The sequence below is a fragment of the Culex quinquefasciatus genome, chromosome 1 (assembly GCF_015732765.1).
Source record: "Culex quinquefasciatus strain JHB chromosome 1, VPISU_Cqui_1.0_pri_paternal, whole genome shotgun sequence".
Classification (NCBI taxonomy): domain Eukaryota; kingdom Metazoa; phylum Arthropoda; class Insecta; order Diptera; family Culicidae; genus Culex; species Culex quinquefasciatus.
Genome location: NC_051861.1, coordinates 102,407,327 through 102,429,568, shown reverse-complemented (window position 1 = coordinate 102,429,568; position 22,242 = coordinate 102,407,327). Strand labels below are relative to the sequence as shown.

The window sequence follows — 22,242 nt, the reverse complement described above, 5'->3', positions numbered from 1 at the left end:
ATATGTCCACGCCATCTGTTGGGCAGAAAGCGCGGCCCAGTTTGACTCACTCTTTAGTGGCGTTGTTGACATGCTCGCTGTCAAAGGTGACGTTTTGCAATTATTATGTTTAAACATTATTTTTTTGGGGAAAGTTCAAGAATGACAGTTCTTTGTTTGCATCGCTACACTCTAACCAACAAATATTCATTTTAGGTCATTGTGTCAACAGAGCATGTCACACGCACGATTTTGCTCGGTGACATGTGCCAAACGGGACCGAGATTTTTTCGCCATATTTACATTTAATTTCACGAGCGCAATGTTTCAGCCGTCATTTGTCATAATATGTAGTGAGACGGGGGTTTCGCTGTTCCCCTCGGGGGGACACCATTTAGATTATTCTATTAAGATAGAGCGAGGGTTAGTGCTCTGACTAACGCTACTCAAATATTTACTCAGTGCGGTGACACACTTAACGCGCACACAAACACAAACACAAGCAAACACCCTTATTTGATTGAGCCGAAAATCTTCGTCACCCATGATAATTGACCGACATTATCACCCAGGGCCGTAGCCAGGATTTTTGTTCGGGAGGGCTTGGGTGCAAAAATTCAAGGAGTATAAAAATCAGCAAATCATTGGCCCAGAACCCTTCTGCGGGGTCTCAAAAAGCGTATTAAAAATGGAGTTTGTAAAACATGAGGAAAAGACGATTCAGTTAAACTGGACGAAAACACAATTACTGAGACAATCTAGGGAGTTCATCACTCCCTCTACTCAAAAAAAAAAAAAAAAATACTCAATCTGAACAAGAAATATCTAAATATCTATATCGGGCTTATAACAGGACACTGTCCGTCTAGATATCATTTGAAAAAGCTAGGTCTTTGTCAAATAGATATCTGTCGGTTCTGTGACTGTGAAACCGAAACATCAAAACATCTAATATGCGACTGCAGCGCACTATCTGCAAGGCGAAGGCAGATTCTTAACAGGCCTATTTTAAGCCCTAAAGAGATCTGGCAAGAAAACCCCAGTAAGGTAGTTGATTTCATTTTAGAAATTATACCTGAATGGGGCATACCGCAACGTCAGCCAATGACAGTCACCCTAAATGGTAACGTGTCATCCTGAAGACTGCGATAATAAAATGGGTATACCGCAATAGATCAAAGTCATGGTCGCAGTGGTCTCAACCCAACAAAAAAAAATCATTTATACCATCACTTGGTTTGTGGTATAATTATTGAGATGAATTGTAAAATTTTAATGTAATGTATGCAAAAAAGTTTTCGAAGATTTTCATATTAAGTTATCAATGTATTTATTGAAGAAGCTCGTTCGTCATTTTTTTCTTTATTTTAACAGCTAGTTTGTATTAAAGGAGTAGAGAAAGTGTTTTTTAACATTTTCTTGAATTGTTTAATTGTAATCCAATTTCGTGATAAACGTCGCTAAATTTAAAATATACTTAACTTGAATCAAATTTTTGAAAGCATAAATTTTTTTTAAAAGAAATATCGATTTATCTAACCATAAGTATTATGTTTTCTGTATTTTATACTAAGAGAAATTTTAAACCGTCTGGATTTACATTTTCAGCTGTGTGATAATTGTGATGGTTTATCTAACATTTTTTCTAGCACAACATAAAACTCATAACTGGAATATTTGTTTTTCTTAAAATTTTATAAACAAACTTAAACAATGTTTTATTTTAATTGTTCTAAGCTATTGAAGCCATTTCATATTTTGCGAAGCTCCTGGTGCTCTCAAAAATAAATAATTTTAATGAAATACAAAAAAATAAAATCGTTGAAATTTCAGCTTCTGAAGTGTCTCCATGGCAACAAAAAAAAAATTACGTCGAATCTCAAGTTTACATCAACTGAGTTTACATATGATTCATTTTTTCCGTGTCGAGTAAATTCACATTTTTTTTCTGTGTAGGCCTATAATAATTATATATTTGAAGAAAACAAAATCAGTGCCTGTGTTTAATTTTAATGTGTTAAAAAATTTAGATAAAATGTATTAAATTAATTTTTAACGCCAAATATTCACTGGAAGAGTTGTTAATAATGCATATGTAACCATTTTTAAATGCATATGTAACCGTTAAAATTTTCCTCGATTGCATCAAACATTAAAACGAATCATGTTTAACTTTAATATTCCGACTAAACGCCATTTTCAAATTCATTACTCATTGTATTCTGAAAATTGGTCCAAAATTTGAGCAAAAATAAAATTTTAAAACATGACAAAAAATTTAATCAGATCTCAATTCTAAAGATAATTTTTAATAAAATTTTAATCTATATACATGTTTAATAATTTAGGATTGTAACCATTTATTAAAATCGATGCTTGTTCAAGCAATATCTTGACTCTAGGAACAAAATCCTGCACATTTTATGGTTTAGAAATTTTATATTTACGAAACGTTGCTAAATTAAAAATAAAGAAAAATTTATGTAAGAATTCATAAATTGATTAGTTTTATCCTGTAAATCTAATCTTAGTTTGCACTTGAATTCAAACATACCAATATTCGAAGCATCAAAAAAATAAGATTATTAAAACATAATTTATTGAAATGATTGAAAATTATTTTTTGAATATCTTTATTTAAAAATGATAAAAATGTTTTTTTAATATAATTTAAGGATTTTTTTAGTTGTAATTATTTTATATTTTTTTAAGTATTTGATTTTTTTCATTTTTGGAATTTCTAATTTTTTTTGAAATTATCATGTGTAATTATTATCTAAAATTTTTGTTTTAAAAGTAAAGAATACTTTATGTAAGAATTCTAAAATCAATTACATTTTTCCTGTAAATCAAATCTTAGTCTGAATTTTGCTACAAGAACTATATTTTACTTTCAAACGAAAATTTTAAAAAATGTCCTGTAGTACGGAGACTCTTAAAACTCCATACAAAAAATCTCAAGGAACGGTCAAGAAAAGGTTTACGAAAAGACTTCTCTTAAGCGGTACGCAGCTGAAAAGGAACAGAAACAAAAAGCGTCGTTTGATATTTCTTCGGGAGCAATATGTGTTGATGAGATTTTGATTTGTTTATTTGGATGCGACTGAAAATAACGTTTGAAAATAATGTATTCGCTTAAATAATATTGAAGAATTGCCTCATGAAGCTGACTATCAAAACGCTGAATCTTAAAATGCTGAAATAAGGGAAAAGCCATTACAAGAATCACTTAATTTTCTGGTAAATATAAATTAATTTAGGAATACTAGAATTCAAACATAAAAATATTTAAAGCATCCAAAAATTAAGATTGAAAAAACATAATTTATTGGATTTTGAATAACTTAATTTTAAAATGATATTTTTTTTTAGTTTAGGATTTCTTAAGTATCAATTATTTTATTAATTTTTCAGTTTTAGATTTTTTAATTTTTGGAATTTCAGATTTTTTGATATTATTCTGTTGAATTGTTATCTTAAATTTTTTATGTTTTTATTATTTTATTTTTGATTTCTGGCATTTTTTTGTCTTATACCAAAAAGATTTAAATCAAAAATTATGAAAATTTAGAAATTTGAAAGTGTAAAATTTTTAAATCTTCAATTAGCCGTTGCGAATATTATTCTGAAGTTTATGTCACTAAACTCTGACCAAAGTTGAGAGGGTTACAAATCAAAACTACAAGCTATGGTTTTATTATTTTAAAAGTGTTCAAAACACACTTTAAATCAGTACAGTTGTTTTGCATCATTAGTTTTCAAAATATCTAGCTGATGGCGAAATCCTTTTTTCGTGAGAAAAAAAGTTCAAGATGGTATGTCAGAGACATAACCGAAAGACATAGGACCAAACAATTTAAATGTGTTTTTGGATTGCTAGTGAAATCTGAAATAAGATTATTTTATTTTGTTTCATAGATTTGTCGGCAAAATTGTCATAAATGTTCTCCCAAGGTGAACCTTCCATGAGGGCACCGGCCACTCCAGGTTGTGGCCACTAAGGTCGAAATGTCAATTTTCATGTTCAGTATCAAAAACCATGAATTTTGATATCCATATTGCCACAACTCGTATGGTTCTGTTAAAGACCCTCCGGGCCCCGGGGAAACCTGCTTTGAGATCACCGGTCACTCAAAGTTGTGGCCACTACTGTCGGAATGTCAATTTTTATATACAGTATCAAAAACCATGAATTTGATACCCATATTGCCACAACTCGTATGTTTCTGTAAATGTCCCCCCAGGCCCCGGGGGAACCTTCTTCGTGGGCACCGGCCACTCCAGCTTTTTTTTTTCACCACTGTCGAATTGGCCATTTTTCATGAGAACCGCCGCATCATAGCGGCTTCCACGCCGTCCGCTTCGCTCGAATTTCCTCCTTCTGCTGCCGGTGGTTCTTCCTTCTGGTTGCTGGTCCTCTTCTTCTATTGGCCGCTGCTGCTGCTGCTCCGCGCCGACCCGACGTGCACAGTTCGAGTGCTCGTTCCAAAGTGACTTGCTTTTGCGAAATTTTCTGCTTAAATAGCGGCACAGCCGGAGAACGGCACAAAAGGGGCGCGGTCTCGAATGCATACGCTTGCTCTGATTGGTCATCTGTCCGATTTGTACTGAAAAATTACTCATTTTGATTGCATGTTTTAAGTGCTTTAACTATGTTTAGTCAGACAATCTATGTAGTTAAACAATAGCTGAAGTCTTCCTCTTTCGATTGGTGGTCCAACCATCTGGATTGATTCACAGGGAAAAAAGATATAAGCGTTCAAAATGTCCCCTTTTTTAACGCTTAAAAGTGACGCTTTGGATTGAATTTCTGAACTGGCCCCCCAATATAGTAAGTAGAGACATAGTCCTATGTCAAAACTTTCCGCGGTTCCGCGACATGTTACAAAAATTCTAAATATTTTTAAACGAGCCCAAACATGTCGTATATGATTATCAAAGCAGGAAAAACATTTCAAATTTGTTTTCCGGACCAACCTGGTCGCTGGTCCTAAAAAGACTTAATCGAAATAAGTTATTTCCATTAAAATTGTGAAGCTATTTTTTTTTAAATATTGTATTTGCTCTCTGTTTTTGGTCCATTTTGAAAAGGTGGCAACATAAACTTTGGAAAATATTTAAAATTGATATTCAAAAATAAGAAATTACAAAAAAATAATAAAGAAATTTTAAAATTTTCAAAATGCAAATTCTAATCTGTAAAATCCAAAAAATCAGAAATTATATAATTTGAAAGTGATGTTTAATTAATTTAATTTCAAAGTTTTTGAATCCAAGCTTAAATTTTTTTAACGTTTTGAATATCTTTATCATTTTATTTCTTCCTTTAAAAATCGCAAGCTCATGCACAAAGTGAAAATTAGTTGATAATAAGTATTCACTTAGTTGATCTTCCGATTTTTGATATATTAAATAAAAATTGGAGATTGGCCACGGTGGAAACTAAAAATGTGACCAAAAGAAAGCATTTTGGACGAGCGGTTTCGGAAAAAGGTTTACGAAAAAGTAATAAAAAATACACACAGATATTTCTCAAGCATTTTCTCTAAGGTCTTAGATATGTAACTAACCATATTCTTAAAACCAAAACGATAAAATTAGAATTGTATTTCTGATAATAGTCAAAATTCACTCAAATGTTTTTCATATTAAATGCTTTCGTTTTTGAAAACAAAATCTAAATATTTTTGAGAAATTATGATAAATTTTGAAAAATGTAGAGAAAAAACATGTATTAACAGTTTAAAGGTTTTAATGCAAATAAAGGAGGGCTATTAATTTTACAATCCAAATTCGACTAGCCGAAGCCTCGATTATCCAAAGTTTCGATTATCCGAAGTTCGAAGGACTTCGGATAACCGAATCAGGAACAAATGAAATCGGCATGTTTTATTTGCTTGTTTTTAACATCAAATTCGGCATCTGTTTTTTTAATGGTCCAATACACCAAGTTTTTGCTTTTGGGTGTTTTTAATACCCTGACGGTTTCAAAAGCACCCAAAAGCAAAAACTGGAAATTTGGTTTATTAGACCTTTAAAAACACCAGAAATATTTCTTGACCTCCATTTTGACCGCCACATTGAATCCAAAAATTCTAAATTATTTTATGGTTCTTCAGGGATCATACTTAAGTTCTACAATCAAAACTAAGACAACAAGATCTAAGGATTTTTGCTGTCCCTATTCAGACTGTAGTCCCGAATCGCCCCAGATGACGGTAATTATTTCTATGTAGCCCCTTAGAGCAGTCCGCTCGGAAATTGCTATTTTCGAAGGTTAATAACTTTTAGCAAAAACCCAAAAAATAAGGTGTCTTCGGGAAAGTTTTTCCAAATTTAAAGAAGATATTAGTTCTGAAAATTGATAAGAACTGGATAGTTATTGCGCCTTCCATTGGTCAAAAACTGAAACAGTTGCTTTTCTCCATACAATTTGACGATTTTGCCCAAACTTGGTGGTCAGTGGTCAGAAAAAGCTCAAATTTTGGAACTTAGGCTAGTGATGCGAAAATCTTTGATTTCAGGGATAGCCCCAAGTAAGCCCAGATTTGGACCATCCTAACCAATGTAATGCTAAAACTACAAGATAAATGAGATGTTACTGAATGGAACAATGTTCAAATCTGCAGCTCAATTTTTAAATATCCAAATTTTGGATCCATAATCTACAAAAACTGAGCCCGGCAATGGACAGGCAAATTACTTAGTTTGATCAATCAATTCTTGATTCTCTATCTTACAAATTATTTCTGGGAAGAGAACACACAATCATTGATTTAAGATTTTTTTAAGGTAGTTCAATTTTAAAAAAATGGAAAAAATTTCGGGGGGGGGCTGCAGCCCGGAAGCCCCCCCCCTGGCTACGGGCCTGTTATCACCAATTCGACAAAGTAGCCGTCGTCGGTGAAAGAACAACAACAACGAAAGAAAACAAAGAAGCCCAGCTCGCTGCGCGATAATGTTTGTTTCGACCGTCGCGTCACCATAGTCACGAAGCTGTCTCCTCGCACACACCGACACCTCCACCCGATCGCTGCTCGCCTGGTGCAACCAAAATACAATCATGGCTGAAGCCGAAAGTGAGAGTGTTTCGCGCGGTTGTTGTTGTCGTTTTTTTTCGAAGCCCCAACGCGCGCCGGCTGATATGTTTTTGTTGCCGTTCCGCTTTCGGGTCGTCATTCGTCCGCGGCGGTCGTCAAAAGTACGTTCGTTGACCCACATTCGCGAGGCGCGTCAGCAGCAAGCTTTTTTTTGGTTTGTTTGTTTGTGGCTGTGTGTGCGCGATGACCGGTACGCATTTTCTTGGCGGAATCAAAGCAAACCTTGAGGGTTTGGAAAGGAGAGAAGAGGGGGTTTGTTTCCGCGGCGGTGTGAGGTAATTCGGTAATCGGCGTTGAGGTCGGATGTAGGAATTGAATAATCGACAACCGGTTCGGGGAGGTGGTTTGGGGTAGAAGTGAAAGGTGAGCGACCCGTTTGACGGAGGTTTATTGACAATGTTCTAAAATGACCTAGTTTTGAAGAAATTACTCACATTGGCCAGCACCGTCAGGTGGTACATCGCCTGCTTCTCAAAGTCGAGCGGCCCGAGAAGGAAGATCGTACCCTCGGTCATCTCCGGCGAGATGATCTTCTGTCGGATGGCAAACAGTGGCGAACCCTGGCAGAGAAGAAAAATTGAACGGCGTTACAATGACGGTTCCGTTACGGTGAAGTCCTCCAACTTACCCACAACTCCAGGTAGACTGGCTTCGGCATCAGCGGGTTCTTGTTGGCCAGCACGTAGTCCAGCTCGGTGCCCTTTTTGGCGTCCTGCAAAATGACAATTTGATTAGCAATCGTGGTAATTATTTGAGGTTAGGTTAGGACAGATCTAATTAGCTACTAATTGCTTTCGGCCTGAATCGAATTGAGGAATTTTCCTGTCCCAACGTTTAAGGTGCGTGTTTTATTTTGACAGCGCGTCTTCCCAGGTGATAAATGGGCGAACCTTTTGTATAGATTACACTAACCGTGCAGCCATTCATGTGTCGGCCGCCGCGATTTATATCGTGACAAGTGCAACTTTGTTGCAATTGGAGCAACAAGTTTGCGCCCGAAGGGCGCACAATTTATCCCGAAATCATGACGGAGCCATTAAGCATCAACATGGCGGCAGCGGCTTCGATTTAGCTAAATCGAATGACAGATGCGCGCGTACGAACATTCTGCTGTGGCGTCACCTTAAAGATACGGTCGGCGGCACCAGAATGCCCTTGTAAGGAAGTCCAGGAAACCGAAGAGCGCGCGCGGCGTGGTTAATTTATTACGTAAAATACCGCACCATCAATTTGCTTGAGGCGAAGAGTTCTTGAGCGCAGCGCAGCGCTTGGGAAGATGACTTAGATGAGCTCCGCGGTGCGATGACACATATATTGGCGCAAAAAGGTGCGGAGTTGACCATATCGGTTCGGTTTGGTCGAAAAAGTCAACTCTGCGAAATTCCGAAACTTACTAAGAAGTATTTTCGAAAATCATATTGAAGGTTTTCAAATAATATACTTGATAACATATTGATTTAGCTCTAGAATAAGAAAACAGGAGGAGTTTCTTAGTTTCTTAGTTTTTTTTTTTATGGTTCAATTATGAATTTTAAGTTTTTTTTTTATTAATCGAAGTTAATCGTCTTGTATTCCTTGAATCTATCGAATTGTCGAAATTTTACATTCTTTGTAATATCGTATTTTTTTATTTTTTGAAATTAATTTCATGAATTCCTAAATAATTCGAGTTTCTTGAATTTCTTAAATTTCTTAAATTCAAAAAATTCAAGAATCTTGAATTTCTTGAAATTTTTGAATTTCTTGAATTTCTTGAATTTCTTGATTTTCTTTAATTTCTTGAATTTCACGAATTTCTCGAATTTCTTGAATTTCTTGAATTTCTTGAACTTTATGAACTTATAAAATATCTTGAATTTTTTGAATTTTTCAAATTTCTTGAATTTCTTGATTTTGAAATTCTTGATTTTTTTGAATTTGTTGAATTTCTTGAACTTTTAGAATTTTTTGAATTTCGTAAGTTTCTGTTTCTTGAATTTTTTGAATTTCTTGAATTTCGTAAATTTCTTAAATTTCCTGAATTTCTTAAAATCTTGATTTTTTTGAATTTCTTAAATTTCTTGAACTTTCTGAATTTCTGGAATTTATTGATTTTTTAGAATTTCTTGAATTTATAGAATTTATTGAATTTCTTGAATTTCTGGAACTTCTTAAATATCTTAAATTTCTTAAATTTTTTAAATTTCTTGAATTTTTTAAATTTTTTGAATTCTTTAAATTTTTTGAATTTTTGGAATTTTTTGAATTTTTGAATTTTTTGAATTTTATGAATTTCTTGAAATTCTTAAACTTCTTGAATGTCTGAAATTTCTAAAATTTCTTGAATTTCTTGAATTTCTTGAGTTTCTTGAATTTCTTGAATTTCTTGAATTTCTTGAATTTCTTGAATTTCTTGAATTTCTTGAATTTCTTGAATTGCTTGAATTTCTTGAATTTCTTGAATTTCTTGAATTTCTTGAATTTCTTGAATTTCTTGAATTTCTTGAATTTCTCGAATTTCTTGAATTTCTTGAATTTCTTGAATTTCTTGAATTTCTTGAATTTCTTGAATTTCTTGAATTTTTTGAATTTCTTGAATTTCTTAAATTTCTTGAATTTCTTGAATTTCTTGAATTTCTTGAATTTCTTGAATTTCTTGAATTTCTTGAATTTCTTGAATTTCTTGAATTTCTTGAATTTCTTGAATTTCTTGAATTTCTTGAATTTCTTGAATTTCACGAATTTCTTGAATTTCTTGAATTTCTTGAATTTCACGAATTTCTTAAATTTCTTAAATTTCTTAAATTTTTTAAATTTCTTAAATTTTTTTAAATTTCTTGAATTTCTTGATTTCCTTGAATTGCTTGAATTTCTTGAATTTCTTGAATTTCTTGAATTGCTTGAATTTCTTGAATTTCTTGAATTTCTTGAATTTCTGGAATTTCTTGAATTTCTTGAATTTCTTGAATTTCTTGAATTTCTTGAATTTCTTGAATTTCTTGAATTTCTTGAATTTCTTGAATTTCTTGAATTTCTTGAATTTCTTGAATTTCTTGAATTTCTTGAATTTCTTGAATTTCACGAATTTCTTGAATTTCTTGAATTTCTTGAATTTCACGAATTTCTTAAATTTCTTAAATTTCTTAAATTTTTTAAATTTCTTAAATTTTTTTAAATTTCTTGAATTTCTTGAGTTTCTTGAATTTCTTGAGTTTCTCGAATTTCTGAATTTCTTGAATTTCTTGAATTTCTTGAATTTCTTGAATTTCTTGAATTGCTTGAATTTCTTGAATTTCTTGAATTTCTTGAATTTCTTGAATTTCTTGAATTTCTCGAATTTCTTGAATTTCTTGAATTTCTTGAATTTCTTGAATTTCTTGAATTTCTTAAATTTCTTGAATTTTTTGAATTTCTTGAATTTCTTGAATTTCTTGAATTTCTTGAATTTCTTGAATTTCACGAATTTCACGAATTTCTTGAATTTCTTGAATTTCTCGAATTTCACGAATTTCTTAAATTTCTTAAATTTTTTAAATTTCTTGAATTTCTTGAATTTCTTGAATTTCTTGATTTCCTTGAATTTCTAGAAATTCTTGAATTTCCTGAATTTCTTGAATTTCTTGAATTTGTTAAATTTTTTGATTTTGTTTTAATTTCCAGATTTTCTTAAATTTCTTGAAATTGTTAAATTTCTTGAATTTCTTAAATTTCTTGATTTTCTTGAATTTCTTGAATATCATGATTTATTTTATTGTTTTTTTTTTTAATTTCTTTTTTTTAATTTTATGAATTTGTTTTGAATGGAAATTGTCTACGAGGAGAGGTCTGAGTTATAATAAAGTGTTCACGTGGTTTATGGATTGTCTATAAATTTATGAATTTTCTGATTTTTAGATACTCTTAATTTTTGGATAATTTTTAAGATTTCTTGAGTCAACTCTATTTTTGTATCTCGTATTTTTAAAAGATTGGACTAAAGATTCAGAAGGCTGCTAAAAATTTCTTCTAATGTTTTGCTGTTGACATAAATTCCCTATTGTCTAGTACTGTTTACTGATAAAGTTCGGCACCAACCTCATCGGTACACCTCGCCGATCGCTAATTTATTGCTCCATAGTTCTCTTGATCCCAGAGAGTCTACAAAGCTTACCCAGGATTACACTGGTTGGATTGGCACTTGAACCAGCAATCCAACCGTGTAGATCGTACTCAGTAAATGTGCGCGCTGTTCAATAGTTTTGTACCCCTCCGCAATCGTGTCCATGTCGAGTGGCGACGAACTTCAGAATGATAGGAATGAAATCTCGACGTTGCAAGAGGTTAGCGGAAGGGCGGCGGAAAATGAGATTGTTAACACTTTGTTCAACATGGGAATGGTCCTCTCTTCGTCAATGTGAAGTTGGAGGAAGAAGACACTGCACCATCGCTGTTGCATTGAGTTGAGCAAAATGAGACATGTCGGTGACGGTAATAGTCATAACGTTCTGCGACCGACTGCAAAAAAGGTGCAAACTCATGTCAATTCACACGGAGAAGGATGATCCGCCGAAGAGTAGCAGAGCTACTCAGCCGAAGAGACGGACTGAGGTGCGAATTGGCAGATTTTGCAGATTGCTAAGTGGGTTGTAGAACTTGTCCGCGTCCGTCGTACACAAGAGTTCTCTTCCGCAGAGGTGCGCCTAATGCATCAACGTCACCTCCATCAAGAGGACTAGGAAGCCGGGCCGGGGCAGATCTGCTGTGCGATCTTGTACTCTCTCTCTTCCTAAAAGGTCCACAAGATCCCATGGTTGCGATTGCGCGATCGTGGAGACCGACCAGAGATGGCGCGATCTAGAAGAGCTAACGGTACCATCGTCGGAGTTGACAGGGGCGTTTCAGAGGGTTTGTTTTGAAAAAAAAAACTTCAAAAGTCTGAAAATCCGCTGGCCGGCAATGAAATTATGGAAAAGTATAATATGCTTAAAACTGCGATTAAGCTTATCTCAATATTGGGTACAAATTGTTGAGCCCTTGAAACCCCTCGAAACGACTCTGCTACTCACCTAGGAACCTCCAGATCTTCGAAGTTATTTCACGTTACAACGCGCCTGGTCCCGCGGAAAAAACGAGTGTTGCCCAATGTGTACATATCTCACGGACAATTGCAAATAAATAATAATCATAATGAATAGAACAAAGCCCATCATCGCCCGGAGGGCTCTCTCTGTCCCACAAGAGGCTCTCGTGGTCTAAGGTCTACGAGGAAAAGGCCTCCTTTCGATAGCGCGCGGGACTTCACCTCCGTCTACTTCTTCTTTGTACCCTATGATAAATGGCTATCGCGAATAATTTACCAGCTGGACCAGCCAGCCAGTCAGCGAAGGGCGCGCGCACACCATGTCCCAACCATTCGGCAGAACGCGGAAGTGAGTCTCTCCTGTGTGGACAAAAGTGGCGAATCGTGTCACGAGATTCCCCACCTCGCTGGGGAACGTGATGACCATTTTTGTCCACGGGCCAGTGTCACTGGGGCATCGTATGTCCCCGGGCAAGAATTTTTCCCTGGGCAGGGGACGCGAAATTTATTACGACATCGCGGGGAACAGATGTTCGAGACTTGGGAAGGCCGGGAACCACATCCATAACTGCACACGTCCTCCAATTATGGTCACAGAGCAGTAACGTATAAGTTACCGGGCTTTGCGAGGAAGGTAGGTCATTTAATAAGTCACACAGCGTGGTTAAACTAGGAGAATGAATTACAGTGAAGATGGAAGAAAATAAGCCAAAAGTAATTAGGGGAAATATACCCATTTTAAGCCTAATAAGCGGTCGTGTTTGAATGATGCTGGACAATCTGGAGTGTTCCTTAAAATTTACTAAAACCAAGTCCAAGTACACCAACGAGTAGAGCAACTTTTTGTGAACATTTCTGTTTATTTTCACTTGAATTAAAACTTATGCTATTCCTTTTAAAAGCTTTTAAAAAAAATATTTCCCAAATGCATTCTAATCAGTCGAGTGCACTGGGCCGTGCCCATTTTCTTATTATAAGCTTAGTTCTTTTTGTCTTCCAGCGTTCTTTTGGGTCTGCTTAGTGCTGCCAAAATTGACGAAATTTTAAGCGAACACTCACGAAAAGTAGCATTTATAGAGAAAGTTTCCTGGCATCACTGGCTCGCTCCAACAGGCGCTGCTGATGGTGTTGGTGGCCACCCTTTGTTTTACATTTGCCTTCGCTTCTCGCTCGGTTTTCTTCAGCCTTCGATTGGAATGGGTCGTCAAAATTCAAACGTCAAAAGACTTGGCGCGTTTGTTTTTTTGATGGCGCTTGCTAATTATTTACATGTTTCGGGATTATTTTTCAAGTAAGTGACTAACTAATGTGCAAAAGAACATATTGCCGAAAGTTGGGCGCACTTTATATCTTAAGTGCTTTTAAATCTTTGGAAAGATATTCATGGTGACTTTCGTTAAGCAGTTAAACTCTCACATTGCGTGTGGATGTGTGTGCCACCAAAATGATGAGAAATGGTCTCGCAAAATACAAATTATGATCAATTTTTTTTTATTAAATCATTAGATTTATAAATACAAGAATTTTAAAAAATATGGAAATTTAAGAAATTCAAAGCATGTCAGAAACTGAAGAAATCAAGAAACATAGAAATTTTTTAAACAAAACTAAATTAGAAATTAAGAAATTTTACTCCTTTAGAATTTCTTCGAATTAGGCCGATGCAAATATTTAAAAAAGTTTTTGTCCCTCGGCCCTGGCCGAGGTCAAGGGGGGCAAAAAAATAAAAAAATATAAAAATTTAAATAACAAGCCATAGTCTTCACATTTAAATGAAAAAAGTGTTTTAAAATGCATTTGCACTAGTTCAGTTGTTTTGCAATCATTAGTTTTCAAAAAATCTAAGATCTGACAAAAACAAAAATTGTATCGAAAAAAGAGATTTTGCATCAAAAATTTTCAAAAAATCTTAAGATTTTTTTATAAACCCAAACATGCTATAAATTTAAAACGCAGGAAAATGTATTTTAATTTGATTTCAGCAGGTTGCACTTAAATTTTCATTGAAATTTTTAAGTTTATTGTTAAAATATTTTTTTTGCCCCCTGATTTTTCGGGCCAATTTTGAAGGGGGGGAGGGGGGGCGGGGTGACAAAAACTTGTTAAAATATTTGTACTAGCCTTATAAATAAATTAAAAAATTCAAGAAATTCGAGAAATTTAAGAAATTAACAAAATTCAAAAAATTCTAGAAATTCAAAAAATTTATAAAATTTAAGAAATTTAGAAAAAATTCAGAAATTCTTGAATTTCACGAAAACAAATTTAAGAAATTCAAGAAGTTAAAGAAGTTAAAGAAGTTAAAGAAGTTAAAGAAGTTAAAGAAGTTAAAGTAGTTAAAGAAGTTAAAGTAGTTAAAGAAGTTAAAGTAGTTTAAGAAGTTAAAGAAGTTCAAGAAATTCAAGATAATAAAAAATCAAGAAATTTAAAAAAAAATCAAAAAATAAAAGAAAAGAAATCCATGAAATTTAAGAAATTCTTAAAAATGACGAAACCAGGAAATTGAGTAGTGCGGTGCCTGTGTGGACGCTCAGTCCTGTTTTTTCGTGTTATTTTCCGTCTCTTTTGTGTCGCTGTTCGAGTGCATGGGGTGATTGGTCATTATAATTAAATAATGGCATCAGTAGTGCGGTGCCTGTGTGGACGCGCAGTCCTGTTTTTTCGTGTTATTTTCCATCTCTTTTGTGTCGCTATTTGTGTACATGGGGTGATTGGATTTCTTCTGATTCGTGTTGTTTTCATCTCTTTTGTGTCGTTGTTTGTGTGCATGGGGTGATTGGTCTTCTTCTTCTTCTTTTTTCTTTATTTTTAGTTCGCGCGTTCGTTGGCCAATGAATTTTTTTTGTTCTCTTTACATAGTTTTCGATAGAAACGATCCGAATTCTTTTTTTTTCGAGACAAGCAAGTCGTATTGCTGGATTAAGTCCTTTCTATATCATCGATGATCGGAAGGCTCGCCGACGAAGAATTTCTGGAGGATCGCGGTCGAATTAATACTATATTTAAAATTCTAGATAGCTATCTTTCGGATTCGATTGTGAGTAGCGGGACTTCGCGGTTACTATGCAACGTATTTTTTGGAGTCTTTTTATATTTTAAATTTATAAGTCCTTCTTTTATCATCGTTGATAGGAAGGCACGCCGCCGGTTAAGTTCGTTTAAGTTATTGTTTTAATTTCATTACAATCGGTTACGTGGTGTCCTGTTTTCTTTTCGTTTATATTCGTTGATCGTAATAATTTATTCCAACTGGCAGCTTTAGTATTAACTCATCTACTATTTTTGACATTTGCTCGCGTTATCTTAATTGTACCAACAGTAAAAATATACTGATAAGTCCAGCCCATAGCACTACCGCTCGGTTGGCACGCGTTCGATTAAAACAAACTTTTAAATAATCAATTATTTATCTTTCCGCAGCCGGCTGCCTAAGATTTAAAATTTCAACCGATAAACAAAATGCTCATGGTCACATCACTGCCACTCGTGAATCCTGACCTCATACCCATCTACTAACCCCCTCAAAACTCATGTGATACTTTGTCGGAGAAGCAGTCGATTGGGCGGTCTCTATCACTCTAGTATCGGACTAACATTCCCATCCACTTCCCGTGACCCTACCACTGGTCGTGGCCGGCGCCGGTATTGATCAGCATGATAGGGGCCTTTGAGAAGTTGCGAAGCGAGGAAAGATAGCACCCACTTATCTTCCACGGCTCGTGGATGTAACTTCTGGAGGTCCTGGTCAATAACGGAGTAGCAACTGCGGGTGGGCACCTATGCTTATGCTTATGCTTAAAATGACGAAACCAGGAAATTCAGAAAATTCATGGAATTCAAGATTGAAAAAAATAAAAAATAAGAGCAAATTTGAAATTAAAAACTCAACAATTCAAGAGATTCAAGGATTACGAAAAAATATTAAAAATTCTAAAGATTAAAAAAAACAAGAATTGGTTTGGAACACAAAAAAAAAACAAGAATTGGTTTGGAACACAAGTTCACCCATAAATGGAAATTAAATGAAAAAAAACATCATCCAGGATTTTAAGCATGGAGCACGTTACAAATAGTAACGGCGTTACGCACGACCGAAAAGTCAAAATCGCGTAGTGATACCAACAATGTAAAAATAGGATAGCTGCCATAACATGCCACACTTTGTTTGTAATGTTGGTAGCACCGAGCGATTTTGACATTTCTGGGGTGCGTACCATAAATGGTAACGTATAGTAACAGCATTATGCAAACCTCAAATGTCAAATTTACGTGTACCAACATTAACGTGAAGTGTGACATGCAAAAATACCGGATGAGTTACAAAGTCACAAATAAACATACCCTTTGATAAATGTAACGCCCCGAAGAAACATGCTGAATTGAGTCGTCTATTTGTCTGAGCTCAAACTTTGTTGCAGTCCTTCCCTGGTAATAACCAGGGACTGTACATTCTAATATGCCAATTTTGTAATCTATTGCTCAAGAAAGGATAAACCGCCAGTTGTTGGTGCTTTTTCTATCCGACTTCAGCCTAATCGCCAAAGAACGATTGTAGAATTGTTGCCACAGCCAAACATTCTGCTCGAAACCGGTTAGCAGCGTCTTCGATAGGCAAATTTATGTTTTATTTAATCTAATTATGTTGAATTGCGGCGGCGGAGGCTCTCGCGAGGGGAGGTGTTGGCGCGTGTCTTCTTCGAGGCACAGCAACAACAAGAACTGGCAGACCAATAAAGTGGCGGAATTTATGCAGCGATTCTATTTTTAAATATGGATTATTTATTGGATCGGCGATTTGTGCGATCGGACCCGGAGGCACGCGCTTTTCTGCCCTGGCCTGGTTTGTTTTCGCGAGAAACCATATTTATGACTACCGGGTACGGGAAGAGTAGATCTCTGGGAAATCACATATTAATTGTTGGTTTAGAATTGACTTAATTCAATCATAAATAACGTAACGTATGATATGGCTGTCATTTCATTTTTTTTATTTTGACAATTAGAGGGACATAACGCCGTTACCATACGCTACCATTTATGACGTCCTCCATCCCTCTGAGAAATGTAACGCCCCTGTTGGTAGAACAAATTCGGGCTGACAAGGGCCGATCGGGGCGTAACATTTCTCAGAGGGTCTACGCTTAAAGACCTGAAAGATTTTCCGGAGAACTTCTCCAGAGAATCTCGAACAAAGGACGCTTCCCTCCCCCCTAGGCTGGACATTACATCGCACGATCGCGCACCGATTAGGGAAAAGGTTCAAGGCGCGCGCGCGCGCTCGGAATTACCTCCCGGACCCGTCTATTGTTCTTCTTCATGGGAAAATTTATTTATTATACTTGTCCTACTTTTCCCCCCTTTCGAGCACCTCGCGAGGGCATTTATGGAACTCACCTCCGGCACCATGATGATGCCCGTTTTGTGCGGAAAAATGAGGTCGTGCGGCGTGCTGAAGTTGGTGGCCGTGATCGAGCAGGCCTGCACCGACATGCCGCCCTTGGTGTCCTTCACCGCGACCTGGAAGTCGTAGTACCGGCCCGCCTCGAGCCGCCGCTGCAGGATCACGTTCGCCTGGCAGATCGAGTTGAACCGGGTGCACGGCAGCGTCTCGATCTGGACGGTGGCGGAGGCGGCGTCACCTGTGGGAGGATAATTGAAGTTTGGTTTGAGGAAATTTTCAAATTCAATAAACCAAACAAAAATGATTTGTTTTCACGTCAAACGTCAGATAAGCGTTACAGTAACGCCCGTCAAATTGACAATCACAACTTACCAACAAGCTCAAACTGCAGCGGGTACTCGAACTCCTCGTCGGTGGCCCGTAACCGGTAGATGACGGAACCGACCTGGGCGTCCGCCGGAACCAGCACAAGCCGCATCCGGGTGGACGGATCGAACTTCGGGTCCAGCCCGACCGCCCGCTGGACCAGGCCTGCTAACACCAGCATCCAGCAGAGTGTGAGCAGCATTCTGGAAGAGGAAGAAAAAGGAGAAGGACGGTCAGTCTCTATTGGTTTGTTGGAGGCCATAAAGTGGCGTAATTTACGGTTAGTACCCCGGGGATTAGTGGTGTAAGATCGGAAGGTGGGAGGAGCCCACTAATGAAGCCATTAAGGTGTCGCAAGGAGAACCAATATGGCCGCATTACATTGTAATGCTAACGCTCGCGTCGCTCACGCTAATGGCCGATTGTGTGCGTGTAGCGACCGTCGTGTGCACACCTCTCTAACTCAACCGACTTGCGCTTGATATGCGTTATATGGAGATTAGCGGCCAGCCGCTTCCACCGATTGAACGCGGGTATAAATATTTATTATAAACGCAGTAATTTATCGACAATTAGGTGGGATTTATGGTTACGCGGCCCATTCCAGGGGCGCGCGCTCGTAAAAATATTTGATGCTACCAGGCATAATTTTGAGCGCGCCGCCGCGCAAGTGGCTACTTACTGTCAAGTCGGCACAGCGGCGGATCGAAGGCGGCTTCGAATTCCACCACCCCTCAAGGCAATCGTAGTAGGCATTGGTGTGATAATTTAACACCTTCCCAAGGAGCGCGCCCATTGAAAGCCTACTACGCTCAACGTGGCAGATCTCCGCGTGTGAACTAGATTGCGTGATCTGGGGCTCCAAACGGAGCCTCCAGGGAATGGTCGGCAAATGACACTTGGTCGACGAAAGACGCTGATTTTCGCACTTTGCGGGCAAACACACCCGGGGTCTTTGATGATGGGAAACAAGACATCGATCGATCGTCCGAGCTGGACGAACCCACATGCTGAGTGTGTGTAAGGGACCAGCGGGAGGTCCGATGACGGGGAGACCTGCTACGGTGAAGTCTTTCTGTTGTTGTCTTGTCCGGGATGATTGCTAAATTAGGTTGTTAGACTGACAGGTCGGTTCAGTGATGTCATTCTGGAGTGGTTTGAACTCAAAGAACTCATTAGAAAACTGTGTTGAATAAGCTGCAGCGCTTGCGTTACAGACGTTACGGAACCACCTGTCACACGTTTACATTTATCAATCGCTGAAGCGTTTTCGTCGAATTTGATGAAATTAACAAAATATAATCAATATTTTAGGAAAATCACATTTTATTAGCTCAAGCCAAGATCACCTTCTGGTTGACGGCATGTCCGACCAGCGGGGCCACATGGACCGATCCGGGGTTGGCGGCGACGTACTTGGCCGCCGCTCCCAGGTAGTTATTGTATCCGTAGCCGTATCCGGTGTGGGCCAGCGGAAGTCCCCACGGGGCAACTTTTGCGATAGTGGGCTGAACAAGGGGCGCGACCTTTCCGTGGCCGTACCATCCGTTGTAGGCGCTGTAGGCTGGCGAGGACCACTGGTTGACTCCGTACGGGTAGGCAGCTTGATGATTCCAGGAGTTAAGACCGTTCCAGGAGTTGAGACCGTTCCAGGAGTTCAGTCCGTTCCAAGAGTTCAGTCCATTACATGAGTCCACGCCGTAGGTGGTCACTGGCCACGAGCTTGGGACATGTCCGGCTTGGGCGGCAATGACCAAAGAGGCGACAAACAGAGCGATGAAGGCCTACCCGAAAAGATAAATAGTTGTGATGTGCAGTTATACAAACTGTTGATTAACTTACGTTCATTGTTTCACGCTTGGTTGATTCTTGGACGAAGTTGACTATCAAAGGAAGAGCTGCTGGTGTACTATGCTTGGCAGTGTCCTGAACCGTGATTTTATACTTTTTCGATTTCGAATTTTGACAATCACTTCCGAGTTAAGAACCTTGTGACCCAATTAAACTTACGATCTACGATACGGTTGGATGGGTAAACATGGGTCAAATTGCTTTCAGGATGCGTTGTCCCAAATGGTATAAAACCGCTTGTACACGCATTTGTCAGCATAGTTCACCAGCAGCTCTTCGTCTGATAGTCAACTTCGTCCAAGAAGCGTGAAACCAATCGTGAAAAAAATGAACGCAAGTTAATCAATAGCTAAGTTTGGACAAAACCAATCAAAATTCTACTTTTGCAGGCCTTCATCGCTCTGTTCGTCGCCTCTTTGGCCGTTGTCGCCCAAGCTGGACATGTCCCGAGCTCGTGGCCAGTGACCACCTACGGCGTGGATTCCTGGAACGGTCTAAACTCCTTGAACGGTCTCAACTCCTGGAACGGACTGAACTCCTGGAACGGACTGAACACCTACACCGGTCTCAACTACTGGAACCAACACGCTGCCTACCCTTACGGAGTCAACCAGCCAGCCTACAGCGCCTACAACGGATGGTACGGCCACGGAAAGGTCGCGTCCCTTGTCCAGCCCACCATCGCAAAGGTCGCTCCGTGGGGACTTCCGCTGGCCCACACCGGGTACGGCTACGGATACAACAACTACCTGGGAGCGGCGGCCAAGTATGTCGCCCCGCTGGTCGGACATGCCGTCAACCAGAAGTTCATTGTTGCTTAAGCTATTGTTGATTTTCGAGGAATAAATGATTAAAAATCCCTAAAACTTTGTGTTACGTAATGAATGAACGCTCCCTCTGAAGAACAAATCAAGATTGTAAACAATAACAAACATTTGACAGCTGGTTGCGCTCGTAACGGTCGTAACGCAAGCGCTTTTGCGACAGGGTTGCCAAACTTGAACAATATCATCAAAGTTTGATAAAATGACATGTTTACACTAAACAAGATCAAACAGGGGTGCCTACCCTTAGATCAATCACCATTAAACCCCATTTTCCTTACGGTTATCGATCAATTCAGCGCTAATTTCAATAAAAACCCGCAAGATCACTTAATCTCTATCGCCAGCGACAGCCGGGACGATCAATTCCCAACCTTCAGCCTAAGCGCCATCAGGAACAAATCTCGGACAAATGTCATTGAGTGCAAAATTCTAAGCACCTCACACCACTTAATACAGGGGGTGCGTGTAGGTGGCTCGACAGCGCAGTGGTGCCATTATTCTAATCTGCCAAATGACACCTCAAACAGTGCTTTTCACGCGCTCGTTTTCATTATTATGGACATTAAATTTATGGCAAAATGAAATGGCTTGCCTCCCTTCCCAAGTTTCCAAGTAGCTGGCGGTTCGTCGAGCTGTTTGCCCGCGATGGTGCTGGTCAGATATTAATTGAATAAGCTGATTTCTTTATCTAATCTTGTTTCTGCAGAATGTGGCCGCCAGAGGGGGAGGGCACCTGACTTTGTTGGATATTGCAGGGTGAGCTGAACCAGTGTTGAATTGTTGTCACACTTTGAAGATTGTTTAGCGGATAGGAAAACAGATGTTTTGTGAATCGTTGCAAGATTTCCGTTTGACAGCTAAGGGCATCTGCACCGTGGGTGACTAAAAGCGAATTTCGCACGGTTTGACAGCTTCACAGGGTTGCCAAAACCTCTGCGTAACAAAGTAACCAACAGCCTATAAATTAACCATTCGCCACCAGTTTGGCATGTCATGTGTGCTACCATATTTGTGAAGTTCGCGGTGACCACGCGAGGTGTCACTGCTTCTGCATCTTCCGTCCACCAGGTGGTGCTACCGCCAAGTGTTGAAACAAACGACTGCCGTCGAATAAACAGAACAGCTGCATTGAAAATCCCGAGTCGATAATTTATATCGACAGCCCCTCGTCGTCGTCAGCATCCACTTCTAAGTGGACAGTTGCGCCGGCCAAGCCCCGGTTCGAACGCGAGTTTGCAATTTGTACACACGTATTAAAAATGGACTGTTGATGTATGATCGAGTCGTGGCGACAACAACGACTGCCCTAAAGTGGCGAACGGCCTTGTCAGGAATCTCAGGCCGCTGCTACAAAGTTAGCCGAGAGAGAAGGAGGTGTTGAACGGCGCTTTTCGAGAACTCACGATGAGTTTGGAATGATTTATTTGCTCATTATTAACGCTCTGGTAGCTCGGCGACAGCACACTCGAACGGGATTAGACGATGGGCTTGAGCCAGATGTGTGCAGTTATCGAGTGACTTGGCAGATATTGAACTTGGAGTTGGTGTGTAATTAACAGGAAGATAGCTATAAATATTCTGCACTGCAAAACATGTCAAAGGTTCAATTACAGCGACCGTTACAAGCCAAGTTCTTGGGATGTTCTTGGTCCACCGGACCAGCTATTGCAGGACACTTCA

The 22,242-nt window shown here is 38.3% G+C and overlaps 1 protein-coding gene across 1 annotated transcript in view; it reads right to left on the bottom strand.

The window, feature by feature from the left end:
- LOC6040719 (cadherin-86C) overlaps nucleotides 1–22,242 on the bottom strand; it is a 313,005-nt gene that overhangs the window by 24,300 nt on the left and 266,463 nt on the right. The window contains exons 4-7 of the mRNA XM_038266437.1: nucleotides 17,891–18,087; nucleotides 17,512–17,756; nucleotides 7,708–7,791; nucleotides 7,514–7,639 (exon numbers count right to left, since the gene is read on the bottom strand). Of these exons, the coding sequence (XP_038122365.1) occupies nucleotides 7,514–7,639; nucleotides 7,708–7,791; nucleotides 17,512–17,756; nucleotides 17,891–18,087 (652 nt within the window). The remainder of the gene's footprint in view (nucleotides 1–7,513; nucleotides 7,640–7,707; nucleotides 7,792–17,511; nucleotides 17,757–17,890; nucleotides 18,088–22,242) is intronic.